The sequence below is a fragment of the Micromesistius poutassou genome (genome assembly GCF_964030765.1).
Source record: "Micromesistius poutassou genome assembly, chromosome: 8".
NCBI classification, from domain to species: domain Eukaryota; kingdom Metazoa; phylum Chordata; class Actinopteri; order Gadiformes; family Gadidae; genus Micromesistius; species Micromesistius poutassou.
Window position 1 is genome coordinate 14,279,285 of NC_140278.1, and position 25,600 is coordinate 14,304,884.

The 25,600-nt window shown below is 43.3% G+C and overlaps 1 protein-coding gene across 1 annotated transcript; it reads left to right on the top strand.

Annotated features, from left to right (window-relative positions):
- Positions 1–159: 159 nt before the first annotated feature.
- kcnn4 (potassium intermediate/small conductance calcium-activated channel, subfamily N, member 4) lies at positions 160–24,422 on the top strand (the record flags this gene model as incomplete). The annotated part of the gene is made up of 8 exons (XM_084471551.1): positions 160–444; positions 13,634–13,729; positions 14,529–15,004; positions 18,970–19,108; positions 21,379–21,489; positions 23,081–23,202; positions 23,950–24,019; positions 24,236–24,422. The coding sequence occupies 8 exons, from the start codon at positions 160–162 to the stop codon at positions 24,404–24,406; spliced, it is 1,470 nt and encodes a 489-aa protein (XP_084327677.1). The 3' UTR covers positions 24,407–24,422.
- Positions 24,423–25,600: the final 1,178 nt, after the last annotated feature.

The following is a 25,600-nucleotide window of genomic DNA, read 5'->3' on the forward strand; positions in this document are numbered from 1 at the left end:
AAGGAGCCTGGTTTTCAGTGGGCCTATTATAACGGTTCTTCTTCCCGTCCCTGGGAAGAAAGCACGGTCGGAGCCGAACGATCCGGACACTGACCGGCGTCTGCGGACAACAGCGGGGAGAGTGGCGGCGGTCGCCGTCCCGTGTGCCCCCCTGCGGAGATGGAAATGACCACCAGCGGTTCAAACGGCGACACGAAAGGCGAATATGTCAATCGCGATGGGCTGATCGGACGAAACAGTGGAGACACGACAGAGATAACCGTGCCCCTGTCTCTGCCCAAGCGGATGACGCCCGTGGAGGGAAACAATCTTTACCGATTGCGGGACAGGAAATTTGTGCTGGAGGATAAAAAGCGTCTATGCGCGTGGGCTCTGGGCGTCGCGCTCCTCGGCATCCTGCTGATGATCTGCCGCGCCGAGATGTGCCCGTCTGTTTATCATCCGGTAAGTAGTCTTCCACCTCACACCGTGGGTCTGCACCGTGGATTCAACTGGATAACTTGACAATTAACAACGCTACAGGCGCAGCTTACCAATGCATCCAGAATGTTAATTGTTACAATAAATTGGCCTGTTAAATAAATGCCTTTTTTAAACCAGAAACTTTGCATGTTCGCGTGTCGCGCGCGCACACGCACACGCACGCACGCACATAGACAATGGGAGAAACACTGCACTGTGTGATATTATTTTATAACCCCGCCGATTACGTGACAGCCTTTTTCTATTAAAGTTTTTTTATTGTTCCTACCTACCTATCCAAAGCTAGCTGCAACAGGGATTTGTTTGTGTTTTGAATATGAGAAGGTGGGAAATATAACGTCCACACAGGAAACGATGTAGGCCTACTTTAATAATGTCAGTGGGAGTGTTTAAACAAACCGTTGTGTAGATTCAACAAGCTGTGGTCACGTTATTAATTACATCACTCAGCACTCAGCTCTCAAAAACTCCTCACATGTAAAATGAAACATCACATAATTATACTTTTTAAAATCTGTGTTCTGTCAGCCAAAACGATTGAGGCGGGCTTATCACTAACTGACCATAGACCATTTTGCCATCTGTAGTGCATTACCACTAAAAGCTACGATTTCATCACTCAAAGTTGAAAGAACCCGTCTTCACCTTGTGTCTCCACTTAGAAACTAGGGAACTAGTGGCTTACAACTGATTACTTCCCCTCTCTTAAAGTCTGTTGTTACTGATAGTGATGTTGAAGGCTTCCACACTTACAGTCACCACTGAGTGTAATGTCCTTCGAGAACACAGTTGTTGTGTGTTCCTCGTGTGGTCACAGCAATGATGTTCTGGCTGTAGACACCAGGAGCCCCCCCCCCCCCCCCCCCCCCCCACTCTGCACCTGGGGCCCGGACAAGCTTGACTCGCTGATCAGAGTTGAATTTCCACTCTATTTGGTGGCACGGCCTCATGACATGAGCCGATGCAAATCTCTGTGGGTAACCATGCCAGGCCACAAAATCAGCAAATGATTAACTCCCCCGGTTCCTTAGGCACACGCGTGTGGGAAATAATCCCTCATTAATGCCCCGAAACATCCAAGCTGCCTCAGGGCGGGTGAGGAGGTGATGGACTGCATCAAGATCTCCCTCGTCAACAACAACAACCAAATCACGAGGCAGGAATAATAGAGCTTAGGGCCTTCCTTCCCTGCAGAGATAAGGTGTCTTACAGCCCAGCCTGTTTATTACACTACTCCACTTTGCAAATATCCACAGAGTGAATATTTAGAGTTTCTACAGCAGCAGACATCATATTCAGATTCATATTGTTTATCAGAGCAGTTAAAACCCATTGCATGAAGAAATACGACTTGGAATATCTGAAAAGTGTTCCATCACCGCTGCAGAGCCCTACTGTGTATACAGTAGGGCAATGCACGATGCAGTAGTGAAACAGCAGTCTACCGACATACCTGTTCCTGCTTTTGCACGGAAAATGGCTATTTAAGGCAAGTTCTTTACAGCTAGTTTTTCCACATTTCACCTCAATCTCTCCTCTCCCCCCTGCCCCCCCCCCCCCACACCCCAACAACAACTCTTTCCACATCATCTGTTTAATCAGAGCGAATAACCAGAGGTTGTGAGCTACAGCCACATACAGCCCACTCACTGGCCACCATCTGCTGTCTGCTGGTCAGTAGAGAGCAACAAGAAGCTAGCCCCATAAAGTCAACACCGACACACAAAGGAACGGGGCACCGAAGGGCAGGAAAACATCACATTACTTTCCACGCTCGGGTCAAGTGGCTCATTTGAAAGCTCTGTGTTGCCCGTCCAAGTGTGTAGAGAGCCACGCCACGATGGCAGAACACCAGTGAGTAGTGCTTATTAGTAACTTATTACAATCACACAGTCTACCACATGTTGACAAGATGCCAGCCTTCGCTATGACGCTGTCACGTCTCGTCTGTACCACATTAAGTCAACCAGCCGTAATAAGGTTAGTGCAAATTAGGTTGTTTAAAAGGCCTTGAAATTACTGTTTCCAAAGGGAAAACATTACAGAACACATTTAGAAACTCTGCAGGCTGCAAGATGTTGGGAAGTCTGCTATGGAAATGTTGGCGACATCTTGTTTGTCTACTGCAAATTAAGGGTTAGAGTACTGTGGAAAATGAACTACCATCCAATTACTATAACCCAATTCACTTCATCCATCCATCCATCATCCATCCGTTCATCATCCATCCATCCATCATTCTACCACCCTTCCATCCATCATCCAGCCATCCATCATCCTTCTATCCATCCATTATACTTCCAGTTATCATCCATCCATTCATCAACCATGCATCATCCAGCCATCATCCGTCCATTCATCATCGATCCAGCATCCTTCCATCCATTCATCCATCCATTCATCCTCTGCCCATGAATGCTGAATGGCTGTAGGTCTGTGACCCTGCAGTGACGCATTACAAAGTTCTTCCCCTCTTTTCTTAACATTACTGTCATGCTAAAATATGAACAATCATAATCTAAACTCCCAGACTCCAGATAAGAAGTCACCATCAAGGTTGCAGATTTAGTTTGCATTTGTATAAGTGTTGGCTTCATGATTGTTTCTGCCACCAACCTGAGATGTTTACCAGGTTGCTATAAGAGTCATGTTTTGGGAGTATAGTAGTAATTCTCTCAAATTGGGCTCTCATGCCATCCCCAGGATGTTGAGGCTCAAAGGATCACATGGTTTACATGGAATACGCATGCATTTAATACACTGTTTGTTTAATACACAGGCAATTAATACACTGTGTGTTACACATATGTTTAATACACTGTGTTTAATACACTGTGTTTAATACACATGACGTGTTTAATACACTGTGTTTAATACACATGTGTTTAATACACATATGTTTAATACACTGTGTTTAATACACAATGTGTTTAATACACATGCATTTAATACACAGGCATTAATACACTGTTTAATACACATGCGTTTAATACACATGCATTTAATACACAGGCATTAATACACTGTTTAATACACTGTGTGTTTAATAGGCAAGGCAACTTTATTTATAACTTTATTTATATAGCACTTTTCATACAAGGCAGACTCAAAGTGCTTACATATGTCATACAATAAAAGAAAATAATAGATAAATAAAAAAGTAAAATAGATTTTAGAAAGTGCAATGTATTTAAGATCAACAGTCTCTGATATCCACGTCGGGACTCCGACCCGACCTAAAGGAACTTGGTCCTTACCCACGTCGGGACTCCGACCCGACCTAAAGGAACTTGGTCCTTACCCACGTCGGAACTCCGACCCGACCTAAAGGAACTTGGTCCTTACCCACGTCGGGACTCAGACCCGACCTAAAGGAACTTGGTCCTTACCCACGTCGGGACTCTGACCCGACCTAAAGGAACTTGGTCCTTACCCACGTCGGGACTCCGACCCGACCTAAAGGAACTTTCTCTGGGACTCCAACCCAGATTCTAGGACTCTAACCCAGTCTCTCTGGTATCAGATCATGTATCTCTCTGGTAAAAATAGAAAATAAAGGCAAAGTTAGTAATAAAATAAAAAATAGATAGAAAATAAAGGCAAAGTTAAAAAAGCATTGTAGATTTAAGATTTAGCAGAAAGCTAAAGCAAACATAAAAGTCTTCAGTCTTGTTTTAAAAGCTGTCAGAGTTGGGGCAAGTCTTAAATCCTCAGGGAGTTTATTCCAGCTATTTGTTGCATAGTAACTAAATCCTGCTTCCCCATGTTTCGTGTTAACTCTGGGGATAATTAACAGATTGGTCTCAGAAGATCTTAGTGGCCTAGAAGGCTTATGTAGTAGAAGCATATCAGTTAAATATTTTGGCCCTAAACCATGTAGGGATTTATAGGTTAGTAACATGATTTTAAAATCAATTCTCTGACATACAGGGTGCCAATGTAACGATTTAAGAATTGGTGTAATATGTTAAAAAAAATTGTTAGAACTCTAGCAGCAGCATTCTGAACAAGCTGTAGTTGCCTTAGATTTTTTTTTGGGAGACCTGTAAGGAGACCATTGCAGTAATCAAGCTTGCTAGTGGTAAAGACATGTACAAGTTTTTGTAAGTCTTCGGTAGACATGAGCCCTCTAAGTCTTGCTACATTTTTAAGGTGATAATACGCAGATTTTATAACTTATTTGATGTGACTGTCGAAATGTAAATCTGAATCCATGATAACCCCTAAATTTCTGGCTTTGATTGAGGTTTTCAGGGACAGAGAGTGAAGGTGTTGGGTTGCTTTAAGCCTTTCGGTTTTAGCACCATTATCTCGGTTTTGTCCTCATTTAGTTTAAGGAAATTTCGGCACATCCAGTCTTTGACTTGCTCAATGCACTGGCACAACAGATCTATGGGCTGATAGTCATTTGGTGATAGCGATACATAGATTTGTGTGTCATCAGCATAGCAATAATGGTCAATATTGTTATTTTGCATAATTTGCCCTAATGGGAGCATGTAGATGTTGAATAGAGAGGGTCCTAAGAACGAACCTTGTGGGACTCCACATGTCACTCCACATGTCACGTTTGTTGATTCTGAAACAAAGTAGTTCCTATTTTTTAGGTAGGACCTAAACCAATTTAAGACTGTGCCTGAAAGCCTCACCCAGTTTTCTAATCTGTCCAAAAGTATTGTATGGTCTACAGTGTTGAATGCAGCACTGAGGTCTAATAGCATTAGTATTGAGATTTTTCCAGAGTCTGTGTTAAGACGGATGTCGTTTACAACTTTAATAAGGGCGGTCTCGGTGCTGTGAAGGGGTCGAAATCCGGATTGGAAGATGTCATAGCAACCAGTTGATGCCAAGAAGTCATTAAGTTGCTCGAGGACAACTTTCTCAATGATTTTACTTATGAAGGGTAGATTTGATATTGGTCTGTAGTTGTTAATAATAGAGGCATCTAGGCTCCGCTTTTTTAAAAGGGGTTTAATAACTGCAGTTTTTAAGGCTTTTGGGAAATTGCCTGATTGGAGAGAGTTGTTAGCTATTTGCAATATGTCTATTGCTAGGCAGTCAAAAACATTCTTGAAGAGGTTGGTAGGTAAAGTATCAAGGCAACAGGTGGATGGCTTCAGTTGTGTCACAGTTTCCACAAGAGTTTTAGAGTCTATGACATTAAAGCATGTCATTGCCACGTTACATTTGCCTGAACAGGGTGGTAGTCCAACATTTTTGTTTAAAGTGGAGACATTGATGGCGTGTCTGATGCCTTCAATTTTATCAGTATAAAATGCTGCAAACTCATTGCATTTCTGTGTGGAATGAAGGTCAGGTGGAATTTGTGTTGAGGGCTTGGTCAGTCTGTCAACAGTTGCAAATAGGGTTTTGGCATTATTAGTATTGGTTTTAATGATATTGGAGAAAATGTTTCTCTAGCACTTTTTAAGTCTAAATTGTAGGCACGGAGGCTCTCTTTATAGATGTCATGGTGAATATGATGTTTTGTTTATGCCATATGCGTTCAACCTTCCTGCATTCTTTTTTCTGGGCTGTTACAAAAGCAGCTTTTCTCCAGGGTGCCTTTTGCTTTACAGAAATCGTTTTAACCTTATAAGGTGCAATGACATCTATCAGAATTTTCAAAAAAGTTTTCTAAAATATCATAAGCAGAACATGGGTTGAGAGGTGGTAGCAAGGAGATGGCCTTTTTAAAAAGTACATTAGAATGTTCATTGATATACCGTTTTTTGACAGTATTTGATTTTGTCTGTATGTCAGGAATAAAATATATATTAAAGATTATAGCTGCTGCGCAGCAATGGGTCGGGTCCGGGCTAATTTTGGCAAATTCTGAGCAACAAAGAGGAAGACAGGACAGTTGACCTTATAATGTTCAATTTGCACCAGTTGAGGATTGAACCCACAACCTCTGGAACCAAAGACCATTGTCTATCGCACTGAGCTAATTGGCAAGTGACATTTCAACAGTGGCTTCACAAATTGAGTAAGCCATTCACTGTCGTGCAGGCAGATTTGAAACCACAGTAAAAAGATTAAACTTTTTACTTTTTACCAACTCCTTTCTACATTGCGTAAAGGTCTTCAGAAATTTCGGATTAGCGGACCGTCGGAATGGCAGTCCTTCAGAATGGGGATCGCCCCCCCAGAAGACAATTGTGTAAACATAGACTAGCCTATCCAATTCCTGCTAAATACATTTTCAATCTTCCTAAGAAAAATTGAGAATATTTTGGAGTCTCCCATGAAGCAAAACACTTAGGCTATGGTTAAAACCAAATCACCAACATTTCCATGCTGTCAAGATACAATTTATGTCAGACTTTTGTTTGATAACAGAATTGCTGATATTTTGACTTGCTGTATACAGCAACCTGAGGGGTGTTCCAAGAACGGAGGTTTAACAAACACAGAGTTAACGCTGAACTCTAGGTTGTCCGATCCTGTGCCGACTAACCCAGAGCTGTCTGTTCCACAGCACCGGTTATGAATTAGTTCAATCAACACGGGGTTGGTTAACACAGGGTTGTGCGCGTTCACGGCAAACCTATAAAGACGTGATGTATGGATCATGGAAATCCTGATCAAAATGGCGAAACGGGCCGCATATTTTACCGATCAAGGTACTAATTATTATTTTTCCTCCCTCAGCAACTAAAGAATAAAAATGATGGAAGAAAAGTGTTTTTATTATTATTTTTTATTTAAATGATTTCTGCAAATGTGGTCTCGCATCCTTTGTCAGCCCTTACAAACATTTGCGAATGTGTTCCTCCTCGAGGAACGGGTAAAGTGGGGAGGCATCTCTTTGCGCAGAGTGGCTATATTGTGGAGGACGGCGCATGCAACAATTACATCGCATGCCCGTTCCGGACAAACTCTTAGTCCACGTAGGCATTGGAATCTGGACTTCAATATCCAGAATGTATTTTCAATCTTGACGCGGGTTCTGCTGTGTGCCAGGTTAAATGTTGTCTGTGGTCCAGGAGCGGGATTAGGGTACGGGGTGATGAGCGTCGGGAGGCATTGATACCCTCGATCTCCTAGGAGATCCCCATCGAATTGCCCTGCGATCAAATACAAACTTTGAGCTATCTTGCACAAGCACAACAATTATATGAGGTCTATGATATGTTAATAATGCAACGCACCCTGTTGAAATGTATTGCTCACATTGGATGTGTGCCATCAATGCACCCAATTACATTAGGAAATCCTGAAATATAACACCCAGATGAAAAGTCAACAAGGATAATTTCGGAGCCATTTGGGAACACTTAAAGTAGATAATGCTGACCTGCAAGTTGGTGAAACTCCATGAAGTTACGCAACAACCGCTTCAGCGCAAGACAGACGCACGGAGCGGCAGACGGTAGCTTTGCCTATGTGCTCAGCATCTCCTACACTGTACAAAAAGCTACCCGTCGCAAAAAAACGGAAAGCTATGCAAATTGTTTGTAGTGAACTGAGGGCAGATCCACGATTGGTAACATTTGCAATGTAGGGTTGGAGAAGGCTATTTAAATATATCAAAGAATCACGTGAAAAACTATATCTCTCCAGCAAAAAGTCATCCGGAAAGGACAATATGTCGAGCCGTGGTCTAATTAATCTCTCTGTGAATTGCACAAATTATTTGCGCTCCGATATCAATAGGCGAACACGTAAAAGCTGCGATAAACGTGGGTTTAAATAGCCTACTCTGAGCAAAACCGGGTTATCTTCCAAACTTAACCTGCGCAAAACCTGCTCCGACCAGGTTTGATTGAGAGCATATGTTTCCATAGCAACTTACATGCCGTGGTCATTTTGGAACGGAAAACCTAGGGTTGCCGCTAACCCTGGGTTAACTTAGCTGGGTAAGTGATAAAACCGGCTTTGTGGAACACCCCTCTGGACAGCGACTCCTTGAGTCTATTCAAGAAGCTACACACAAATTATCTTTACCAGCCAGTTAGCACAGTGGTTTAGAAGCTGGTTCTTGGTGCCACAGGTTGTTCAAAACCCAGTTAGAATGAAGTTGATACCTCATCAAAATACCAGATGGCCTCATTTAGAAATATAAATTCTTCTTGATGGAGACAGCACACCTCTGAATAAAAAAAAAAGAGAATCCAGGACACAATTGTATTCCTAGGTTGTTTTCTTTTTCTGAGAAAATCATCATGAATGAAAACTCACCAAACTCTGCACACAAAAGACAATAGTCCTGATGGTGGCGCTACAGCAAATGTCTAAATTTTAAAACTTTGAAAATTCATACGAAATCAACCATATGCGACAGCTTCACAACTTCCATTTAACTGTAGCCCCAACATTGGAGAAAGTTATGTACATTTTTTTTCCTTCACTCTGTTTTTTCAAAGACCAATTATGCTTTTCCAGCTTTTCAGACTCATAATGATTATTACTATCCTGTCTTCCTATTCCCGTTTGTTGCTCAATTGCCAAATTTTGCCCATCTCTGCACAGCACCTATAATTGTATTTTTTATTTGGAGGCTTGCTGTGATGTCACTATGAGGACTTCTGGCATTTTTATGTGTCATTATCATCATCATCACCCTTGCTGAGTCTTGAACCCACATCCCCTCGCACCACAAACCAGCGCTTAACTCAGTGAGCTAATTATCTGGAAGTGAGACATGGTGTGTGTCTTCTCAAATAGACTCAAGGAGTCAGTGTCCGGACAGCTGTTGTAAAGGCAAATTTAAAAAATGGTCAAAATTTCAGAAATTCAGTCATCTAAACAAAAATCTGATAATACATAAATTGCATCTTGACAGCATGGAAATGTTGGTGATTTGTTTTTAATGTTTTTTAAAGTGTTTTGCTTCATAAGAGAAAATATGATGTTTAAAAATTCCACTCTCACATTGGCTGCAGTTGTTCCCATGAGAGCAGAATTCAAAATGTTCTCAAAAATTCAGTTTTTGAGATAAAATTCTGATATTTGCCAAACTTCATCAACCATGACTCCAGAATATTCTCAATTTTTTTCAGGAAGATTGAAAATGTATTTATCAAGAATTTGATGGTATACGTTTACAGTACTGTTTACAGTCATACGTTTTCATGCACTGTAGGATAAATTTTTGCTTAATCAAAAATCCGAGAAACAAGTTTTGTTGAGGACGGTCTGGAGATGCTCTGTACCAAGTTTGGTGACAATTGAGCAAAAATTGTGGGAGGAGATACATTTTAAAAGTTTTACAGTTATTGAAAAAAACAGAGTGATGGACTTCATAATTTGTAATGAGTTTAAGTGGACAAAAGTTTCAGCAGTATTGAGGCTACATTGTGGTGAAGTTTCAACACTGTAGCATCTACCGTTGGTTTGGTAGGAATTTTTTAAGTTTTTTAATTTAAACGCTTATTGTGCCCCCCCTAGGAGGGGGGGGCACATGTCCTTGGAGTTGAGTGAATCTGGCATGGGACTGGACCTTTGTGCAAAGTTTGGTGAGTTTTCACCCATGGGAAGTATGACTTCCTTGGAAGAAGAAAGAAGAAGAAAGAATTCCTAGGAATACAATAGGTTCCCGGCAGCTTAGCTGCCCGGACCCTAAAGAAGAAAGAATTCCTAGGAATACAATAGGTTCCCGGCAGCTTAGCTGCCCGGACCCTAAAAACACAGAAGTGGTCAGACAGTGAAGGATCAGTCACTGAGAGATCTGAAACATTGAGACCCTTTGTGATAACCAGGTCTAGAGTGTGCCTCTTACAATGAGTAGCCTCGTTCACATGTTGAGACATTTCAAATGTGTCCAAAATGGTAAAGTTTTTTTGCACACTTATCATTAAAATCATCAGTATGAAAATTGAAGTCACCAGTTATAACTAGACAGTCAAAGTCTGTGAAGATGCTAGACAATAATTCTGTAAAGTCATCGAAGAAATTTGCAGCGTATGTGGGTGGCCTGTAAATAATTAATAGGAGAACTCTGGGAGAACATTTCAATACAGCACAAAGGTATTCGAATGATGGAAAATCACCAAATAACATCTGTTTCCCCTGAAATACATTTTTAAATATAGCAGCAACCCCGCCACCTCTTTTTTCAGATCTACATATATCAAAAAAGTTATAGTTGGGAGGAGTAGTCTCTATGACACCCTCTGCTTGGGTGTTATCAGGCTGTGGCAATGACGTGGCAATAGTATCATTGACACGGCAATGGTATCATTGACACAGATGCAAGTTTGATGCCAACATTTTTCAGTTTCTTAAATTAATCTGGAAAATCATAAAGGGAGGAGACAGTGGAGCTGGAGTTGTTGTGGCTATGGGAGAGATGAGGCTGGAGGTCATCGTCAATGGGGGAGTGCTGGAGGTCATCGTCGATGGGGGAGTGCAGAGGAGGGGCGTTCCTCGCCACGCCAGCATCTGCGATGGGGGAAGGCATGGTGTCGATGGCGTTGGGCGGGCTGTTGTCTCTCTTCAATGTCTGTGGTCTGTCTGCTATCTGTGTGTCAGATAGTGGCACAGTAGATGTGTGGGGGAGGCTGTAGTCTCCTGTGTGTCAGACCGTGGCAGGGCAGATTTGTAGGAGAGCGATAAGAAAAGATTGTCCCCTAACAGTTTTGAGCCTAACCTGTTTGGGTGTAGGCCATCTGCTCTGAAAAGGTATTTGCGCCCCCAGAACAAGTTGAAATTGTCAATAAAGCCCCTTCCTCTTTCATTGCAGACTCTGGAAAGCCATGGATTGAGTGCAAGTAGACGACTGAATCTGTTTATTCCCCTGTCAACTGCTGGTATGGGTCCACTGATGAATGACCTAATGTGTAATTTGTCCAGTATGTCCAATAGTTCAGTGAAATCCCTCTCCAGAAGTTCTGACTGTTCTCTTCAAATATCATTAAGTCCTGCATGCACAATAACCTGTGAGATTTTGGGGTTTTCCAATATAATTGTGGCTACTTTCTGGTTGACATCACTAACAGTCACATGTTTTGATCTTCTTACCGGTTATATCCTTTATGGTTGAGTCTACTACAATCAGAGTGTCTGGTTCATCTGCTTTCTGTGGGATTGGCCCTTGTTGGCTTGAGGTGGCGGTGGCAGACGCATGCACAGCTTGCCTCCGTGGCGACTGGTTCTTGTTCCGTCTCTGTCCGCACCGTCCATCCGGACACATCTCGGGGCTCAGGGGTGCACGGGTGGCAGACGCATGTGCAGCTGGCCTCTCTGGCGACAGGGTCATGGTCGGTCTCTGTCCGCACCGTCCGTCTGGACGCATCTTGGGGCTCAGGGGTGCATGGGTGGCAGGCGCGTCCGTGGACTGAAGTGGCAGGAACCGGTTCTTCAGCGGCAGGGTTAACTCCAGCGATTGGCTAATCTGGCCGATACATGCTACTGTAGCTTTGGGAAGCTTAGCATTTGGTGTCGAGTGAATTTGTTGATTCACTTTGGTATGTTGTTTGGGCTTAGCGCTGACTCTGTGCCAGTGAGAGGCAGCTGGAACTGTCTCTCTCTTGTCCAGCTTCGGGAAGGATACAGTGTAGCTTTGATCATCTTGTTGTGTATTTGTCTGAGCTAGCTCAGCAAACTCACCCATCAGCACTGTATCCTGGAGGAGTCCTTCATTTTTCTAATGCTGCTAGCCTCGTTTCAAATAAAGCCACTTTTGTTTAGTAGTTTTGTGCAGTCTGTGCATTTCCTGGTCTCCATGCCTGAGACATCCGCGTACAGAGGCATGTTGGCAATAGGAAAGTCCAAGACTTTTGTTGCGGTCTGATCCGGTAGTCATAAAAAGTGCCAAAGTGTATTGTTGAATCGAGCAATGGAGGTAGACGGAAACAAACTATATATTCTTAAGTATTATGATCATGAAATACAATAAAATAAAGTAGACCTGAACAAAGAATTAAGTAGTTTTTGCCACTGCCTAGCGGAGCTTCGGGAAACATGACCTCTCTCTCTGCTGCCTCTTAAAGGGGTAGTTCAGGATTTTGGACATCAGGTCTCATTTCCAAGTGAGCCAGTGTGTTATTTATCATTGGAGACCGTTCTCAACACTTTTCATTCAGTCCTAGTTGCAGAAATCGCTGGTGCTAGGCTAGCGCAAGTCGAGGGGAACTGCTAGCCTGCCAATAAAAACAGTTTTACCCACTCCCGAGGCAAACCAATTTTAATACCCGACAATCAATATAAATGTCTGTGTTGATAGAATAGTGTAAGAAATAAACTTACCCTTGCATCTCATTGCATTTAATTTATAATCCCTGTAGTTGGAAGCAAGCTATGGCAGCGGCGGACTGATATTACCTGGAGTGCACTTCTCTGTTTACCTTCTGCTGTAGTGAATTGGTTGCTACATCGGAGCAAAGTGAAATTCCACCGCTGCTGAGAAAGTAGTCCCCCAAAATGTAATGTGGGGGACTAGTCGGGCATTATAACTGGTTTGCATCGGGTGTACTGGAGTGGGTAAAACTGTTTTTATTGGCAGGCTAGCAGTTCCCCTTGAGTTGCACTAGCCTAGCACCAGCGATTTCTGCAACTAGAAGGACATGTGTTTAATACACAGACATTTAATACAGTGTGTTTAATACATTGTTTGCATAATACACATGCCTTTAAAACAGTGTGTTTAAGACAATGTGTGTTTAATACATATGCAATTAATACACAGTGTGTTTAATACACAATGTGTTTAATACAGTGTGTTTATTACACAATGTGTTTAATACAGTGTGTTTAATACAGTGCGTTTATTACACAATGTGTTTAATACAGTGTGTTTAATACACTGTGTGTTTAATACAGTGTGTGTTTATTACAGTGTGTTTAATACACAGTGTGATTAATACACTGTGTGTTTAATACACTGTGTGTTTAATACACAGTGTGATTAATACACTGTGTGTTTAATACACAGTGTGATTAATACACTGTGTGTTTAATACACTGTGTGTTTAATACAGTGTGTGTTTATTACAGTGTGTTTAATACACAGTGTGATTAATACACTGTGTGTTTAATACACTGTGTTTAATACAGTGTGTGTTTAATACACTGTGTGTTTAATACCCTGTGTTCAATACCCTCTGTGTTCAATACACATGAGTTTACATGTTGGAATACATGTGTGTTTGGTGCACCCTGTGTCTGATGCATCCTGTGTTTGATACATTGTGCTTTGTTGTGCCAGGGTTCTTCCTATTCCTTCATCATCAGCTGCTCCATCAGTATGTCTACAGCCTGTCTGCTGGTCCTCATCATAGCTTTCCATTATAAAGACATTAGGGTAAGTATTCATTTTTCCTTTGTTCAGGAACCAGCCTAACAATATTGTAAATTCTTTCCTGTTTTTCCAGTGACTCTGAAAACTCAAAATAAAACACCATTGAAGGGGCAATCTTAAAGATCCCCAAAGATTTTATTAAAATAAATTTCAGTTAAGTCACTATCTATCTAGAATGAAGTAACACAATGGTGATTGAGCCTATAGCCCACTGATGAAAGCCCTTGGATTTTCAGTATTATGAATGTTGCCAACTTGGTGTCGGTGACTTCACGTCACATGTGACGGGTTAGGTTAGGGTGGTCTGTGTGAGGGTTAGGTTAGGTTGGTCTATGTGTAAAGGTTAGGTTAGGGTGGTCTCTGTGAGGGTTAGGTTAGGGTGGTCTATGGGAGGGTTAGGTTAGGGTGGTCTATGTGTGAGGGTTAGGTTAGAGTGGTCTCTGTGAGGGTTAGGTTAGGGTGGTCTCTGAGGGTTAGGTTAGGGTGGTCTATGTGAGGGTAAGGTTAAGTTGGTCTGTGTGAGGGTTAGGTTAGGGTGGTCTATGTTAGGGTAAGGTTAAGTTGGTCTGTTTGAGGGTTAGGTTAAGTTGGTCTGTGTGGGGGTAAGTATGTTCAATACATATACAAGCTTATAAGAGAGGGGGAGTCAGCTATCTCAATAACATGCAGTCTCTATATTCACAAAGAAGATAAACACGCGGGGTGAAAGCACAATCGGGACGTTCTCAAAGTTACTTTGGGTGTACCATCTATCCTCACTTACCGTGCGGCGGCGGTGGCGGCGGCCCACTCTCCCTCCCAGCTCTTCATCATCGACCACCACCACGTGGACTGGCGCATCGCCATGACCGGCCACAAGGTGCTGCTCATCTCCCTGGAGCTGTTGGTGTGCGCAGTGCACCCCGTGGGCACCTACTGGGAGGTGGCCCTGGCCACCCCGGAGTGGCGCGCCCAGCGGCCCGACGCCAACACCTCCCTCTCGCCGGCGGCGTCCGTGCTATGCGTGTCGGCACGGCACGGCAAGCACGTGGCGGACGCGGAGCTGCTGCTGTCCCTGCTGATGTTCCTGCGGCTGTACCTGGTGCACCGCGCCATCCTGCTGCACAGCAAGGTGCTGCTCAGCGCCTCCTACCGCAGCATTGGCTCGCTCAACAACATCAACTTCACCTTCCGCTTCGTGCTCAAGGTGCTGATGGACAAGTACCCGGCGCGCACGCTGCTGGCGTTCATACTGCTCATCTGGCTGGTGGCATCCTGGATGCTCACCCTGTGCGAGAGGTAGGTGCGCTAAGCGTATGAGCTGGGGAAGACTGCCTTCCGAGGCTTCCTGCGTTCCTTTATATTAGGTTTCGGTAAGTGTGCGTCCGACTCTGAAGTACTTAAATGTCTGAAGAAAAGTCACACATTTTGAAAAAGGGCTGCTATAGGCCTTTATCACAGAGGTATATAAACTAAGCACAAAAAGTAAGGAAATTTGTGTTTGGTAGATTATTTCTCTGTGGTAACAATGCTTTTTGGCAATGAATCTTATACCGTTGGAAAGCCTGTTTAGTTCCCTTTCAAATGGTGCCCCATTTCTAAGGAACATGCATTTGTGGGATGAGCAGCAGCGCTGAGTATGTGGGTTGCGCCCATGAAAAATTTGACAAATCTTTTCTGCCATTGCCAAACTGGTTATTTTGCTGTTGCTATTGCTGCATTCAACACATGCATGAACAGGCCAACTGCGACATGAAATGTGACGGGTTAGGTTAGGGTGGTCTGTGTGAGGGTTAGTTAAGGTTGGTCTATGTGTAAAGGTTAGGTTAGGGTGGTCTCTGTGAGGGTTAGGTTAGGGTGGTCTTGGTGTTGCTATTGACACTTGTTTTAAACTTCTGGTACCCCCAGGTGCTGCCAATCAGATGCCTGATTGGCACCTGATTGGCAGCACCTGTGAACATGGGCCCTACTACTGTAAGTACAGCTACAGTCAGTAAGTGTCTGCTCCAAGAATCGGCATGCCGCGTTTGACTGATCTGGATAGGGCCCTTGCGATAGGGCAACTTCAAGCTGGTATTCCGCAAAACCAAGTTGCGCATTATTTGGAGTGAGCCCTAGTACCCTCTCCAAACTGAAGGCCAAGTTCCATATAACGGGGGATGTCAAAGACAGGCCGCGAAGTGGGCGTCCCAAGAAGACGACACCCCAAGAAGACCATTTCATCACCCTGTCAGCACTTAGGTGCCGTAGGATGTCTTCTACAGATTTGCAGTCAAGGTTTGCATGACGATATGGCCGACGGCTCTCTGCCCAGACAATCCGGAACAGACTACACGCAGCCAATCTCCGGTCTCATAGGGCTGCCATGACTGCCCTTCACCGTCAGGCCTGTTTGCGCTGGTGTCGGCAACACGTGCACTGGAACCTGAACATGTGGAGGAACGTTATGTTCAGTGATGAGTCCAGATTCTGCCTACGGCAGTTGGATCATAGGGTCAAAGTGTGGAGAAGACGCAGAGAATGCTATGCTGATTGCTGCACCGATAGAATAACATCTTTTGGTGGAGGCAGTGTGATGGTGTGGGGCGGCATCTCCCTCACTGGAAAAACGAGGCTTGTCATCATTGGAGGCAATCTCAATGCAGAGAGATATAGAGATGAGATTCTGCAACCAGTGGCAATCCCATATCTCCACAGTCTGGGACCGAACTCTATCCTCCAAGATGACAACACTCGCCCCCACAGGGCGGGGTTTATCAGAGACTACCTCCAGATTGTGGGAGTGCAGAGGATGGAATGGCCTGCTTGCAGTCCTGACCTCAACCCCATTAAACACTTGTGGGATCAGCTTGGGCATGCTGTTCATCCCAGAGTGACCAACACAACCACGTTGGCTGACTTGCGACAAATGCTGGTTGAAGAATGGGATGCCATCCCACAGCAATGTGTGACCAGGCTGGTGACCAGCATGAGGAGGAGGTGCCAGGCTGTTGTGGCTGTGTATGGTTCTTCCACATGCTACTGAGGCTCCTGTTTGTGAAATGAATAAATTGTTAAATTGCCAATATGTCTTGTTTCTTCAAACTTCAATCATCCAATCCACCAAACACCAAACAAGTCAATGGCAGAATAAGCTGTTTGGCATTGGCAGAGAAGATTTGGCAAATTTTTCATGGGCGCAACCCACATACTCAGCTCTGCTGCTCATCCCACAAGTGTATATTCCTTACAAATGGGGCACCATTTGAAAGGGAACTATACAGGCTTTCCAACGGTATAAGATTTATTACCAAAAAGCATTGTTACCACAGAGAAATAACCAAACACAAATTTCCTTACGTCTTGTGCTAAGTTTAGTAGGGTCGAACAGGTGTATCTCATGATGTTAACTGTGGGCCTTGGCACCACTTTTGACTTAATGAGCTACACCTGTTTCCACTATGACGCCTCTGTATGAAGGGCCCTTGCAAGGTTCCACTTAAAGGTGCAGTGTGTTACAAAATGATGTAATTGTCTACGACAGCATCAAGTAGCCAAGTATCAAATAATGAGGTTCCCTGATAGATTTATGAATTGTATTTAGTTAGCTAGCCCGTAAAACCATGGCTTCATGGCTTCCATATAAGAAAACAATAATGATTGTTGAATTAAAGATGCGTCCTCTGTAGAGCAGGTTGCCCCTTCTGGGCTACTGTAGAAACATGTCGCTGCAACATGGCAGCTCAGTGGAAGATATAAAGGGCTCATTCTAAGGTAACGCAAACATGATTCATATTTTTAATGGACAATACACAAATCAAATATATGAACATTAAATTTAATTACTGCCATTTCTGTTCTGCTGGTGCCACTAAATTCTACACACGGCTCCTTTAATTTTGGTTATAAAGCCCCACTGTTCTGAATTTACCCTTTTCTATGCAACAACAACTGAGTCTCTGTGGTTCTCATGCTGCAGTGGTTTCTACTCAAAAAGATTACATCGCTGTTACAGGTGATTAGACAAATGTGATTAGGAAAGGTTATATCTTCAATTAGGCCTACCCAATATCAAGTCAACTCACATCTACAATGCTAGGCATATCGGAAAGCTTGTTCTTTAGATAAGGGACACACAATATTTTCCATTAGAGGCACCTGAATTAATCTGAGTCAACATTCAAATATTTACATTTCTGCTTAAAAACCTCCTTTGGTCTTCCTGTTCTGCAGTATATCACTATGACAGCAGGGAGCATAGGTGAGTGGTGTGACAACTAAATTAACTGAGAAGCACAAGCACTGTGCAGATCTCTTTTTCAAATATTCAATCTTTCAACACTTGTGTACACAAATAAGCATGCACATAAACACGCACACACACACACACAACCACACACACATATACACACACAGACACACAACCACACACACGCACACACACATACACGTATGGAAACACACACACACACATACACACAATGTCTGTCGGCCCATTCCCCGTAAAACCTTGATGGTCAATTTAACATTCCTATTTGGAATGTGTTCCTCATATCTGATTGAATGAAAATTATTTTCTATTTGAGGTCCGTGAGCCAATTAGAGCTCAGTGCGGGCCAACATCACGTATAAACAGCATGAGGTCATCCCTGTATTTGAACCCTAATGGCTGCTTTTGTTCCTTGTAATATTCTGGTATGTTGTGATTTGTTGGATTTGATGAAAGAGCTTTTTGCCTTTGAATTTAGTTTCCTTAATGAACTGTAATTACCCTTTCTGCAATTACAGAAAAAGCTTTTGCAGGCTCACGTGTGACCTCGCCAATGTTGCAATATTTTTATGTTTTGAGTGAAATAGGACAGAAAGAAAACAAGAAGTGAATTGATTAATTTTAAATGTCTATTAAGAACAACACTAGTCATATTATAACCAGGAGCACATGAAGAACACTAGCTGTATTATAACAAGATCACATTAACACTAGTAGTATTATAACCAGGAGAGCATTAACACTAGTAGTATTATAACCAGGAGCACATTAACACTAGTAGTATTATAACTGGAGCACACTAACACTAGTAGTATTAGAACCAGGAGCACATTAACACTAGTAGTATTAGAACCAGGAGCACATTAACACTAGTAGTATTAGAACCAGGAGCACACTAACAGTAGTATTAGAACCAGGAGCACATTAACACTAGTAGTATTAGAACCAGGAGCACAGTAGTAACACCAGTAGTTGTCTTGTATCTCTGACTCAGTGTCTCTCCCGCCCCCTACAGGCAGAAGCAGCAGGTGAAGACCGGGAACATGGACACGGCCCTGTGGCTCATCGCCATCACCTTCCTCACTGTCGGTTACGGCGACGTATCGCCAGAGACGAGCTGCGGCAAGGGCGTGTGTCTTCTCACCGGCGTCATGGTAACGGCACGGGGACCCCGAGGGTTCGATAACATCCGTGGGACGCCTTAACACCACGTAACCGAGGGAGCTGCATGTGAATGTGTTTCCCTCTGGCCCCCTTGTCAATGTTCTCTTCTCTTCTCCGTGGTCTCTGAGTGAATTGAATGTCCTCAGTGGGACTTTGGTCGTGCCAGGTGCTTCTTCAAACCACGTCAAGTAAAACCTCTTAGGAAATAGGACAGAACATTGAAGCAGGGCCCTGTTGACGCGGTAGGAAATCATGATGGTTTTGCTGACTAGTGATGTCAGCGTTTTGCTATTCTTACTCATTTTATGGCTTATCTCAAGTGAGAGTTTATTTCTGGACCTTTGAAGGAGGGATTCAGGACAGTAAATCCACATTATGCTATATATATATATATATATATATATATATATTTATTTATATGTATCAATCTATATGTATATATATAAAAATATATATTTTCATGACGTTATTGACGGTTTTTCCAGTCTTTGCCATGTCAGGATGGTCACGTCTAGCCCAGCAGGCTCCTCAGGACAGATACATAATAATACGCATACATAATAATACGCATACATAATAACACGCATACATAATAATAAGCATACCTAATAATACGTACACAAGTACAATTCAAGCCCATTAGGCTACAGTGGTTATGACCTCATCCCCAGTGAAAGCCCTATAACGCGCTGGGGAGCAGGATGTGACCAGGGTTGCTGGTGTTGGTGGTCTGAGTGGACGAAGAGCCGTGGATCAGTGTTCTGATGTGTAACACGTCGGCCGTTGTTCACACCGGGACCGAACACATGCTCTCACCCCGGCCGTGTTTTATAACCTCCCCCTAGCGTATCATGCAGAAACTTTCCACCATATCCATTTTTAGTTGCCTTTATAGCCTTTGGCACGGCCACAACATGGCGTTCCGACGTGGGCCCATTAGAGGAAAAATAAAAGTTTTTTTTTCATACTTCCAATAGAGAAACACCGTGTTGGAATAATGGAGCGAGGAGACATGACCACACCTGTGCTTTGTCTGGGATCTCTTCTAATCAGGAGTTGCCCTCGGCAACACTCTGGCCTGCGCTGTAACTTTGTGTTCCACAGTTGGCCAGTTGGTAACAAAACTGTTTCCACTTCCACTTGCATTATGTGGAAGGATCCAAGGGAAGACACTTCAAGGCCATCTTCAGGGAATTTACTTGGAATCGTAGAATCACTGTCCAGGGTCTAGTAAACAGAGTAAGTATCTAAAGTTGGCTTTAAGACTTAAAATGTTGAAAAGCTTGCGATTGATTTGGTGTAAAACACCGCAGTAAAATACACAGAATGTAGGATTTATTTTCAAGTATCAGTAAAGACAAGGTCGGACATTGCAAAGAAATTGTAGGTAAACAGGGAGAATTCACAGTCTACATCTCAGGAATGAACAGCGTACATGCTTGTTTAATGTATTTGTGATCAATTAAATGGCTGGCGGTCTTTTACATGCGCAAGCCTAATTTCTCTCTCTTTCTGTTTCACCTGTGCAAGCCATAGAACGGATTAAAGGTAAACTCAATAATATTCATTAACTTTTCTGGTATTTGAATATTAATCATCAGTTCATTGTTCCTTGTGAAGCTTTACGCATGCATGACCCATGACCTCAGTTGACTGTGCGACTACACAAATGCAGAGCACTCATTTTTCATAGCTCCCTGTCCAGCAATAGCACAGCGCTTTCCCCAGGGGAGGCCCATGGGGCAACCAGATCTATGTTGGACCACAGAGTTCGCTAAACATAACTGATGTTTTATAAGAAACCATATGGAGTAGAAAGACCAACATCACTTCTGTTGTTCCACCTCGGAGGGAACCGTGAACTGGGCTGTAAATAACACCTAGAGAAAGCGTTAAAATCCAAACACACATGGATGGTTTTAGCTTCTATGATCTAATGACATCAAAATGTCGATCCATTTATTCACATTGGACTTACATTACATGATGTTATTATATGAGTTTATGGCCTTGTGCAAACAACTGTGTGTAAATATATGCAGTGACTGTAACTGTTCCAAAAGGATCTTAATACCATGTGCTGTGTGTGTGTGTGTGTGTGTGTGTGTGTGCATGCGTGCACGTGCGTGCGTGTGTGCGTGCGTGCGTGCGTGCGTGCATGTGTGTGTGTGTGTGTCTGTGTACGGGCGAACGAGCGTGTGTGTGTGTGTGTGTGTGTGTGTGTGTGTGTGTGTGTGTGTGTGTGTGTGTTTGATTTCAGGGTGTAGCATGCACTGCAATGCTGGTGGCTGTAGTGACTAAGAAGCTGGCATTGAACAAAGGAGAGAAGCACGTCCATTTCTTCATGTTGGATATCCAGATCTCTAAGAGGGTGAGAGCTAACGATGACGATAACGTCAGTATGCCAACAAATCGCTGCCAAGGCAAAACACACACACACACACACACACACACACACACACACACACACGTACAACTGAAATAGATTATTTTCTGTCTTCAGAACGCTGAACCACGTTTAAAAAATGGCCAAGGACAATGTGTTGTCCACCATCACAATGTGAACTGTTGATTTCATTTATTCTCATAACCATGGACCTGATACAACAGCTCCAGTTCCTATGGGGCTGCCCTTGAGGGTGGGTTTCAGTGAGGGGGATACGTTCCCTCCAAACATTTCGCCGTCGACTCAGAAGTGCAAAAGGAGGCACGAGGATGACCTGACAGATCTGTCCCTCTCTAACTCTGGTCCGGGTTGTTTCCGCTGCCTTGTTTTGGTGTCTTTTTATAATCTTCCTTTTCCTTAAATAGTCCACACCAGCACACAGGAAAGTGTGGGAAGAAGGCCTGGGTAGCTGAGTGCTGGTCAGTTGTGATTTGTGTGTGTGCGTGTGTGCGGGTGTGTGTGGGTGGGTGTGTGTTTACTGTATGCATGGGGGAGTGTGTGTAAGGAGGGGGTCTCTTTATAGACTCTGCGAGGCGTCAAAGAGAGGAAATAATTGTTTGGCTGTCCGGAAAGGTGCGTGTGTTGGTTTCAGACCACACTGAGACGGACAGGAAATGGATTGTGTTAGTGTGTGTAAGTATGTCCTTCAGTGTGTATGTGTGGGGTGTGTGTCCGGAAGTGCCTTGCGAAGGGGTTACTCTGTCCAACAGGATTCATCTGTTAATCTCTAGAAAGGTAGAAAACGAAACATCACACATAAAATATAACAAACATGTGAGACATCACACATAAACTATACACAAACATATGAAACATCCCACATAAACTATACACAAACATATGAAACATCCCACATAAACTACACAAACATGTGAAACATCCCACATAAACTATACACAAACATATGAAACATCCCACATAAACTACACAAACATGTGAAACATCACACATTAACTATAACAAACATGAATCCCTGTACTGTTTTCTTTGCACTCCAGCGTAGCGCTGGTGTTGTGCCCTTTGTCGGGAGGATACAACCACTTCCCCTCCTGGGCGCCTGCATCCTGTTCCTCGACGCTCCCCCCCCCCCACCTCTCGCCGGGTGTTTTCGGTGTGTTTGTGTTCAAGGGGGTGCGCGCACGTGTGTGACACCACCGTGGATGTGCGTGTGCTGTGCATCCTTTGGAGTACTGTTCTGCGCGAAGGGTAAATACACTGATGGGAAAACGGGAAGGACACCTGGATGCAGACACTGACAGACCATAATAGTATTAATAGCCCACCACAACAGGTTCCAGGAGAGCACTGACAGCGTGCTGGGCAGGAAGATCCAGACGGGAATAGAATCAAAGGGAACAGGACTGCGGCCTTGAGGCGCTCCGCTATTTCCCTGTCCCTGCTTTAGCTAGGCACAGGTCGATCATTGAGCCACATTTCCGTTGGACATGAATGAGAATATGGTCGGCGTAGGCGTAGGCGGTGCTTCATGTTGACTCCTGAGCATGGCCTTCCCCAGATCCGTCACGCGGCCGCCAACGTTCTGAGGGAGTGCTGGCTGCGTCACCGCACCAACCTGTCCAGGAGGAGCAGCGCAGAGCAGCGCAGACACCAACGGTGCCTCCTGGAGGCCATCAGAGTGTGAGTCATCACCCACACTCAGCAGGACTGGCTCTGTGCACACACAGGTGTGTGTGTTTGTGTGTGTGTGTGTGTGTGTGTGTGTGTGTGTGTGTGTGTGTGCAATAGAGAGGGAACGGAAGGTAGGTACATGGGTGTGTGTTTACATTGACTGTCTGGTATGAAGATCATTAATCATTAGATAAAGATCATTAACTCTTTTTGTTTAAATATGATAACATGAATGACTCATCCACATTAGGGTGCATTGGAATGTGTAAAGTCCCTTCTAAGGAATTCATACATTGAATTTTTGTATTTATTCAATCATAAAAAGTCAATGGAGATGTAGCCTGTAGTAACTAGGAATATCAATATTAATATCACCATGATTGTTTTAAGGGTTTGGACTTGCTTTACAGTGAGGAAAAAACACCACAGATACGATTTGTCTCGGACTTTCCAACACCTTTGTTTTGGGCAGACTAAGCAGCATTTCAGAGACGTTGAGGTCACCTTTAGTGCGTCATGCGTAATAATTCTTTGCTATAAATGGTTGTTTAGTTCGGTGGTTAGTTGCATCTGTTTTATTGCACATTTTATTTTCCATTTCTTTATTGGAGCAACAATTACAGCGCAGCCGCTCTGGGGTGTGTGATATCATACACATCAAAAGTGCATTTTGTCTAGTTTCCACGGAATTACAAGGCAACGCCTACTGGAAAGAACCCCAATCTGTCAATAACGTTTCATTCCACTCCGGGACAGATTCCGCCACCTGCGTCTCAAGCAGAGGAAGCTGAGAGACTACGCCAGTGAGATGGTGGACCTCCCCAAGGTGACCACGCCCTGGGACCCTTTACCTCTCATTAATCATACATCAGACACAAAGCCCCTCCAGGCACCCAAAACATTCCCTCTAAAAGGGTGGATGATCAAGTATAATATTAAGGGTCAATATTACATACACATCCATTATTACAGAAAACATTAAGGATAATGGAGGTTGAGGTCTGCAGGAGATAACCACCCAGCTGTGTTTGATCATCAACAGATGCAGATGATCATGTGCGACCTGAGTGCCAACTGGAACAACTCGTACCGGGAGTTGGAGCAGCGCATCTTGTCCATGGAGCAGAAGCTGGACGATCTGAACCGATGCTTCCAGCAGACCTCCGAGCTCCTGTCCCGAGCACTGTGCCACCGCAACCCAGAGATCAGGTAGCAGTCAGGACTCTTTGGCCGCAGACGGTAGTCAGGCCTGTGTCGAACTCAGTAGGACCAAGTATGAAGCCAGTAGATGACACACCAACAGGGTAACATGCCGCAACATGACAACCTGCACAATATAATATCATGATTGGTCGTTCTAAAGCTGCTCAACAGATATAAGTTTGAACCACACTGAATGTACTTCAAAGAAGTATGATTTTCTTTATTTTATATGTTAAATGCTGCATAGACTTTGGGAGACTATTATGTGGTCTCTGGCCTCTATGAATATTAGTGTGTTGATTTCGCTACATTTCATAAAGAGACTCTAACATTGCCTTATTCCTGGGGAATACAAAAATATATCTTGCAGGAAAGTGCTTGCTTCTGATGCCTCGCTGTTTAGCTTCTACTTGAAATGAAAAGTTAAAAAGCCCACAAATTGATAACATTTGTTTGCTACAAAGTTTTTGTATTTATTGAATGTACAAAACCCTTTCAACATTGATTGACATATTCTTACTTCTAGTAAAACTATTAGTGAACATTAAACCTCATTCATGGACCAATGCTGATCAGGTGTATAAAATGAAAATCTGGGTTTACACACCACTGGGCTATTAACAGCCCAATCTGGTGGTTATACACAAATAGCCCCATCTGCTGGTGATCCACAAAGTAGAGCGCAGCTAAAACACAACTGCTAACAATGTGCCGCTGACATTTACCCATTGACAAAGTAGACCTAAGCATTATAAGCTTTTACATGGCTATTTTAAGACTACGAAAACAGGCAACAAGTATGAAAACAGTCTTTAACAAAACTTTTAATAACCTGGTTTCACAAAGTTGTTCATCCAAACAAATGATAAACCATACTTTGAAATGTCAGTGAGGATTGTTGATCCATTGAATACAGCTCTTCAAAAGGTCTTCCAATGATCTGTCTTAGCGTTAGGTAAAGAAACATCTCAACTGGGGTTTGTTAAATGGAATATGGATAATTATTCAGAATAAACAGAACAGTTATTTTATAATCTGCATTTGTGTTACATTTGTCTGTCAACAGTTTTGCAGGCAAGACAAAAACTATAATAAAACATTTTATGAGAAGGTGTCCTGTTTTTATTTCCTTTACACTGATCAATATGTATAAATAAAATAGTGTTCAGTGCCATATCTTAAGTCATAAATACCAAACCATTGT